An 8,628-nucleotide genomic window follows, 5' to 3' on the forward strand; every position below is an offset into this window, starting at 1 on the left:
AGACTTCTTATACCAATGCAGGTTGAAAGGGTCCACAAAATTGTGAACCACTATAAAAAATGATATAGAAAAGTATTTTGTATTTGTAAAATACAAATTACAGGCCCGGAAAGTACGTTGTTACAAAATACATTGAATTATAGTTCAGGCCGGTGAAATAAATATGGCAAAATACTCAGAAGTAATTGAAATACGTATTTCATATACATGTAACACAAATACTGCCCATCTCTACACACACACACACACACACACACACACACACACACACACACACACACACACACACACACACACACACACACACACACACACACACACACACACACACACAATAATGACATCGGGTGGAGAGATTCAGGCTACTTCATAGAGAAACATCATGAGAGGTCATTTGTTTCCTGCAGCTAAATGCATGCTAGTTCAATGATGCATACGACCACCATACACACGCTCTACACGCACACACGCTTCACACACATGCACGCAAACTCACACAAACACTCCTCCGCATGCACACACAGAGCTTCTGCTTTCTGTAGACGTGTGGGATGACTGTTAACCACAACCTCAGGGACAGTGTGTGTGTGTGTGTGTGTGTGTGTGTGTGTGTGTGTGTGTGTGTGTGTGTGTGTGTGTGTGTGCATACATGTGAAAGCCTTTGGGTTCAAAATAAGTTCAGAGAGAAAGCTTGAGAAGTGAACAAGGTTTCCCCCACTATGGTTCCATAGTGCGACGTTGTCATGAATCACGTTAACTGCAGAATTGACGGGAAATCGTTGTCCTGTGCTCATTACTTGACACATTAAAATGCCCAGGACGTTATATGTGTAGTTCATAGAATGACCACTAGAGGCCGCCACTAGCTAACATCATGGAAGGTGGAACGCATGCTAGACAAAGGGAAGAATAGGAGTGGAAGGCTATTGTTTAGACATGGTAATTAAACTAGGCAACACCTCGGGAATGAAAAATAAGTGGAAAAGGAAGGGAGTTGTTAAAAAACAGAGTGAAAAACAGAACTTGGCAGAAACAGTGTGAAATAAAAAAGCCGGACGGCATTTATTTTCATTATTTTTTCCCATCTATACAGTTTATTATATATATCAAATAAAAAAACTCAAGACAAGAACAGAAATGTAATCACAGATAATCGATGAACCCCTTGTCATGGCTTATAAATCGCCGTGTGGTCCTACGGTAGGGGAAACCCTGCTGGGGGTGCCTTCTAATAGTCATAACAAGCTTACTCTCCTCGTCTCCTCTCTGTCATCAGCACCAATGTGAATGGATAGGAATAGGAGTGGTGAAAGCAATATGGCGGAATCCTACTAGCAAACCAGCTTTCACCCGACCGGTAATTTTGTTCAGATCAGTGTGAATGAAGGAAAGGAGACAAGGAGAGGAGCCAACTCTATAGACTATTTACATGTGTCCTTATAGAGTGCGGCACAGTAGATTGTTGTGGGTATTGGAATGACATACATAGCGAAGTGCCATTAGAAATAGAACGAAACAAAAGGAATTGGAACCCAATAGCACAATTGAGTTGAATGGGTGTGCCTGTTCTACTCATTCTAATTCTATGATAGTGCCTTCCACTTTACACGTTGCTTACCTTGTGAAAAGGTCATACAGATCTAACAGATTATATTGTAGTCTTAGATTGCAATGAAATGTTGATAATGTCTAAATCGACAGATATATTGTCTGTGAACAAAGATATTACACTACAGTAGATGGACCAAGATTATCAACTTTCACCTCACAGGTATGGAGTGCGGGGTAGTGCCAGAGTGAGAGATGGTGTGTGTGTGTTCGTAAATGTTCTCCATCACCCTTCAAAAGAACCCTTTTGCCATTGGGGCACCAGGAGTCGCGTTATGTCAAAAACATAACAATTATGTCATAACATTGTAATACACAGTATTACTGAGAAAAAACTCAAACTGTATTGTCTTGCATATTTAAAACAAATTAAAATAAGATTCTTCTAGTGTAAAACAGATTTAATTTTGTGAGCTATAATTTCAATCTTTTTATTTTATTATTTATGTACAAAGGGAATCTGAAGACTTTTAATCTGCAGAAAAGAAGTATAAATATGTGTACTTCTCTTTTGTGTATGATACAGTTTACCAAAATAGTTTACTATGTACAAGCCCCCACACACCTGATCTCAATCAAAATAGTTTACTATTTACAAGCCTCCACATAACTGATCTCAATCAAAATAGTGAAAACAAATTGCCATGGCAACATTGGCTGATCACCTCTGTCGTTCCTTTGGCCAATCAGTGATTTATATTACCCCAAATTGATCAGGGATTGGCTGTATTTCCCTGTATATTAATTCACCTTTGATTGGCTCAAAGACCTTATGTGAGACCAGGAGATAATCCGAATGGTTCATCTGCAATTGTTGTGTTTTTGAGCTATGCTTCCAAATCACACTCAATGACTTTGATACAAAAGTAAACCTCAGATTTGGTGTTGCAAATTCAACTGCTATTTTAGAAACAGATCACAACAATACACTGAAAAACATTGGACCAATTGCATTGCTGGAGGACATTGATTTTATCCAATCACAGTGTGTTTTATACACCTATCCCTTTGATAGGAGAAATCCCTACAAGGGAGAGGATTTCAAATAACTTTATTAGTCCAATGTTCAAGCTTCAGACACAGAAACAACCAATGAGAATGTTTGGACTCCACTACTCTGTTGCTAGCTCTTTAGAGTGAAGCTTCTGTTTCCCAGGTAACCATGTGATGATGAGGTTCTGTGTGTTCCATGTGTTCCGTGAGTTTCGTTTTTAGTCCATTCCCTCTTTCCAATATGGCCTCCAGCGATAAGGGACAGCACACCTTGCGGGGAATGTAGCCATTTTGGGGTGGGAGGTTGGTTTATGCGGCAGCAGCGGATTGGCTGTGTAGTGCTCCGATCACTCTGAAGCAACCAATCACATTCACTCAAACCGTCCATTCAAGTTAGGTATAACCATGGCACTTTCTACAACCTTCTAGAAATGTACACACACCTGTTATTACCAGTTATAAAGCCTTCATACGCCCTTTATATCCTCTGTCCATGTCACACTCCTAACACCAGTGTTTCTATACAGGAATGAGGTCAATTTACTGACCCCTGACATTTACCCTTTGACCACACGCCTATGAGTTCTGCTCCAGGTACTCGTCTATCATAGTGAGGTTATTGAGCCAGTCCTCGTTCGACCCCACCAGAGTATCAATAAAGTCGACCTCCCCTCCTCCACCACCACCAGGTCTACCCCCCATCCCCCCATTACTCTGCCCCCGCTGAGTGTACTCATACGGGGGTAGCTTGTGTCCAGGGTTCCCCTGACCTGGTCCATACCCAGGCCCATGGGGATGGGGATGTTGGTGTGGGTGTTTGGCGACGACGGCCCCAGAGGCAGGATAGCTAGGTGGGGCCATACCGTGGCCTGGGTGGTGGATCATACCAGGGGGAATGGGTTTCATTCCAGCCAGGGCCGAGAGGGGTCCCCTGGGCCTCATACCAGGCTGAAGCCCTTGGTGGACCATGGAGGGTAGGGGCTGCCCTGCAGTGGATACACCCAGCTTCTGCATCAGTCTCCTGGGTAAGGACGGCACCCCGACCCCTTGGTTGGAGGGTAACGATGGAGGTCCTTGGTGGGGGGCAAAATTGTTACCACCCCCGCCTCCGGGCATCCCCGATCGCAATGCCTGCTGGGTAAACTGGGCGTTGGGGTTCGGGTTGCAGCTTCCGTTGGCGCCTCCACCCCCTCCAGGAAATATGTGTCCGTGCAACTGCTGGTGATTAGCCGACGGGTCCATGTGGCCATCGCTGCAGGGCATGCGATGCTGCATGGAATTCACTAGCCCCCCCTGCTGCTGAGGAGGCCACATTGCAGTCTGTTGGTGTTGGTGTGTTTGCTGAGCGGTAAACATCATACGTGGGAGTGGTGCCCCTCCACCACTATGGTGCAGGGCCTGTCGTAGATGCTGTGGGTGACCAGACCCCGACCCAGGCCCTGACCCGGGCCCCAACCCCCCGATTGTCATCCCCATCCTGGACACCTGTTGCTGCATCCCAGGCCTTGGAGGACCAGCAGGACCGCCCATTCCCATCATGCCGTGTGCTAACTGTGGTTGTCTCATTGGCATACCACCAGCACCAACAAACTCTCCACCCTGTAAACAACAACAAGGAGAATGAGGAAATGCAAGATAAACACAAAAACAACTGTCTTGTCTCAACTGTTAGTTTATCTTACCTGTGAAGGGAGATAGAGGGGCTGCTTGGAGCCTGGAGGACCACCCATGAAGGCGCCTCCCGGCCTGCCCACTTGGGTGAGAGATCCTGGGGGTCCGGGTTGGCCTGGGTGGCCTGGATGTCCAGGGGGAAGGGAGAGGTGGCCGGGCCCAGATGGGAGGGGACCACCGTGGGATAGCTGGGGAACACCCAGGGGGTAACCTCCGCCTCCAACACAATCTGGAGGGAGAGGCCGACCACCACCTAGAAAGAGGCAAGGAGATAGAGAGAGAAGTGAGGGAAGGAGATAGCGAGGGAAGGAGATAGCGAGGGAAGGAGATAGCGGGGCAAGGAGATAGCGAGTATAAGACCAGAGAATATCCATACTTCTAATTTCATGTAATGTTGAGTATCTGCTAGAGATATGAAGCTAGAGATAATGAAAGCCAAGATTATTTAGATAATACTTCCTGGAATGAATAGGGAAATAAAACGTGACATAAACGTCCTCTCACTGTCAACTGCGTTTATTTTCAGCAAACTTATCATGTGTAAATATTTGTATGAACATAAGATTCAACAACTGAGACATAAACTGAACAAGTTCCACAGACATGTGACTAACAGAAATTGAATAATGTGTCCCCGAACAAAAATCGGGCAAAAATCTAAAGTAACAGTCAGTATCTGGTGTGGCCACCAGCTGCATTAAGTACTGCAGTGCATCTCCTCCTCATGGACTGCACCAGATTTGCCAGTTCTTGCTGTGAGATGTTACTCCACTTTTCCACCAAGGCACCGGCAAGTTCCCTGACATGTCTGGGGGTAATGGCCTTAGCCCTCATCCTCCGATCCAACAGGTCTCAGACGTGCTCAATGGGATTGAGATCCGGGCTCTTCGCTGGCCATGGCAGAACACTGACATTCCTGTCTTGCAGGAAATCACGCACAGAACGAGCAGTATGGCTGGTGGCATTGTCATGCTGGAGGGTCATGTCAGGATGAGCCTGCAGGAAGGGTACCACATGAGGGAAGAGGATGTCTTCCCTGTAATGCACATCGTTGATTGCCTGCAATGACAACAAGCTCAGTCCGATGATGCTGTGACACTCCACCCCAGACCATGATGGACCCTCCACCTCCAAATCGATCCCGCTCCAGAGTACAGGCCTCGGTGTAACGCTCATTCCTTCGACGATAAACGAGAATCCGACTATCACCCCTGGTGAGACAAAAGAGCGACTCGTCAGTGAAGAGCACCCCAGTGACGGTGGGTTTGTGCCCATAGGCGACGTTGTTGCCGGTGATGTCTGGTGAGGACCTGCCTTACAACAGGCCTACAAGCCCTCAGTCCAGCCTCTCTCAGCCTATTGCGGACAGTCTGAGCACTGATGGAGGGATTGTGCGTTCCTGGTGTAACTCGGCAGTTGTTGTTGCCATCCTGTACCTGTCCCGCAGGTGTGATGTTCGGATGTACCGATCCTGTGCAGGTGTTGTTACACGTGGTCTGCCACTGCGAGGACGATCAGCTGTCTGTCCTGTCTCCCTGTAGCGCTGTCTTAGGCATCTCACGATACGGACATTGTGCCCTGGCCACATCTGCAGTCCTCATGCCTCCTTGCAGCATGCCTAAGGCACGTTCACACAGATCAGCAGGGACCCTGGGAATCTTTCTTTTGGTGTTTTTCAGTCAGTAAAAAGGACTCTTTAGTGTCCTAAGTTTTCATAACTGACCTTAATTGCCTACCGTCTGTAAGCCGTTTAGTGTCTTAATGACCGTTCCACAGGTGAATGTTCATTAATTGTTTATGGTTCATTGAACAAGCCTGGGAAACAGTGTTTAAACCATTTACAATGAAGATCTGTGAAGTTATTTGGATTTTTATGAATTATCTTTGAAAGACAGGGTCCTGAAAAAGGGACGTTTCTTTTTTTGCTGAGTTTATATTTACATGTTAGTGTGGAGTTTGACTTTACCTGTGAATGTTGCCCCCTGCTGACACTCAGTCATCTGTTCCATCTGCCTCTTCTGCTCCTGGTGAACAACACAACATCCCAGTATTTATCTATTAACACAAAGACACTGGCCAAACAAACTTCAAAAAGCCCAAGAACCTGTCTGTCTGTCGGTCAATTTCTCTCTCTCTACCTCCCTCTCTCCTTACCTCTATCTCTCCTTACCTCTCTCTCTCTACCTCTCTCTCTACCTCCCTCTCTCCTTACCTCTATCTCTCCTTACCTCTCTCTCTCTACCTCTCTCTCTACCTCCCTCTCTCCTTACCTCTATCTCTCTACCTCCCTCTCTACCTCTCTCCTTACCTCTCTCTATCTCTCTACCTCCCTCTCTCCTTACCTCTATCTCTCTACCTCCCTCTCTACCTCTCTCTATCTCTCTACCTCCCTCTCTACCTCTCTCTCACATCGGACATCTCCCTCTCTCTCTCTCACATCGGACATCTCCCTCTCTCTCTACCTCCCTCTCTACCTCTCTCTCACATCGGACATCTCCCTCTCTCTCACATCGGACATCTCCCTCTCTCTCTCTCACATCGGACATCTCCCTCTCTCTCTACCTCCCTCTCTCATTACCTCTCTCTATCTCTCTACCTCTCTCCCTATCTCTCTCTATCTCTCTCTACCCCCCTCTTTACCTCTCTCTCTATCCCCTCCTTACCTCTCTCTCTACCTCCCTCTCTACCTCTCTCCCTATCTCTCTCTATCTCTCTCTACCCCCCTCTTTACCTCTCTCTCTATCCCCTCCTTACCTCTCTCTCTACCTCCCTCTCTACCTCTCTCCCTATCTCTCTCTACCCCCCTCTTTACCTCTCTCTCTATCCCCTCCTTACCTCTATATCTCTACCTCCCTCTCTACCTCTCTCCCTATCTCCCTCTACCTCTTTCTCTCTCTCTCTCTCTCTCTCTCTCTCTCTCTCTCTCTCTCTCTCTCTCTCTCTCTCTCTCTCTCTCTCTCTCTCTCTCTCTACCTCCCTCAGTACCTGTTGTAGGTGCCTCCTGATGAGCAGCAGGTTGTTGTAGTTGGTCTGGGTTGAACGGGGGACAGATGGGTCCTGAAGACCTGGGATCTGCTCCTGGAGAGGGGGGAGAAAGATAATGGTCAGATATAGACATAACAGAGAAGCAAAATGTAGAAAATGTGCTAATTTTCATGATAACAAAATGCTTTCCTTTCATGACCAAAAAGCATGCACAGGAGATTTGGTTCGGGGTGCAGAAAGAAATGAAATGCCTATCCAAATAAAGGTGTCTAAGAACAAAAAAGACCCACAGCCAGACAAGTCGTTTCCCTGCTTTGTTATAAAACATGGCCTCCTTCCTTCCCGACGGTCGTAAATAACTGTGTGTGTTCCAAGTGGTTCCCAGAGCCAAGGCTATTTGTTTGTGTTGGCCATCTAGACTGTCCCCAATCAGTCGTTCCCACGTGAGCAACTCTTCCCCCATCCCTCCGTTGCTCACTCCCTCCCTCCCTCCCCCATCCCTCCCTCCCTCCCTCCCCATCCCTCCGTTGCTCACTCCCTCCCTCCCTCCCCCATCCCTCCCTCCCTCCCTCCCCATCCCTCCGTTGCTCCTCCCTCCCTCCCTCCCCCATCCCTCCCTCCCTCCCTCCCCCATCCCTCCGTTGCTCCCTCCCTCCCTCCCCATCCCTCCCTCCCTCCCTCCGTTGGTCCCTCCCTCCCTCCCTCCCTCCCTCCCTCCCTCCCTCCCTCCGTTGCTCCATCCCTCCCTCCCCCATCCCTCCCTCCCTCCCCCATCCCTCCCTCCGTTGCTCCTCCCTCCCTCCCTCCGTTGCTCACTCCCTCCCCCTCCGTTGCTCCATCCCTCCCTCCCTCCCCCATCCCTCCCTCCCTCCCTCCCCCATCCCTCCCTCCCCCATCCCTCCCTCCCTCCGTTGCTCCTCCCTCCCTCCCTCCGTTGCTCCATCCCTCCCTCCCTCCCCCATCCCTCCCTCCCTCCCCCATCCCTCCCTCCCTCCCCCATCCCTCTCTCCCTGGTTATCACAAAGCCAGCACATTCCAAAGATGTATAGCCTTTCCCTGCCGCCACCAAAACACACACAAACACACACACACTCGCACACACACACGCACGCACGCATGCACGCACGCACGCACGCACGCACGCACGCACACACACACACACACACACACACACACACACACACACACACACACACACACACACACACACACACACTAAGCTCTTCTCGACACCATGACTAGGGATGTGTGTGTTAAAGGGACAAGGGGCGAGAGGGGAAGGAGGGAGAGTTACTTCACTGTAGTGCTGCTGAGCCACTATACTCTCTCCTTCCTTCTCTTTCTGTGTTTTCTCAGCTTCGCTCCTCCCCT

The 8,628-nt window shown here is 48.5% G+C and overlaps 1 protein-coding gene across 1 annotated transcript in view; it reads right to left on the reverse strand.

The window, feature by feature from the left end:
• Positions 1-1,038: 1,038 nt before the first annotated feature.
• Positions 1,039-8,628, reverse strand: part of LOC118378788 (mastermind-like domain-containing protein 1) — a 74,775-nt gene continuing 67,185 nt past the window's right edge. The window contains exons 3-6 of the mRNA XM_052495695.1: positions 7,258-7,350; positions 6,239-6,296; positions 4,284-4,525; positions 1,039-4,200 (exon numbers count right to left, since the gene is read on the reverse strand). Coding sequence (XP_052351655.1) covers positions 3,178-4,200; positions 4,284-4,525; positions 6,239-6,296; positions 7,258-7,350 — 1,416 coding nt within the window. The 3' untranslated portion in view covers positions 1,039-3,177. The remainder of the gene's footprint in view (positions 4,201-4,283; positions 4,526-6,238; positions 6,297-7,257; positions 7,351-8,628) is intronic.

The sequence above is a fragment of the Oncorhynchus keta genome, chromosome 35 (assembly GCF_023373465.1).
Source record: "Oncorhynchus keta strain PuntledgeMale-10-30-2019 chromosome 35, Oket_V2, whole genome shotgun sequence".
Taxonomy (NCBI): Eukaryota; Metazoa; Chordata; class Actinopteri; order Salmoniformes; family Salmonidae; genus Oncorhynchus; species Oncorhynchus keta.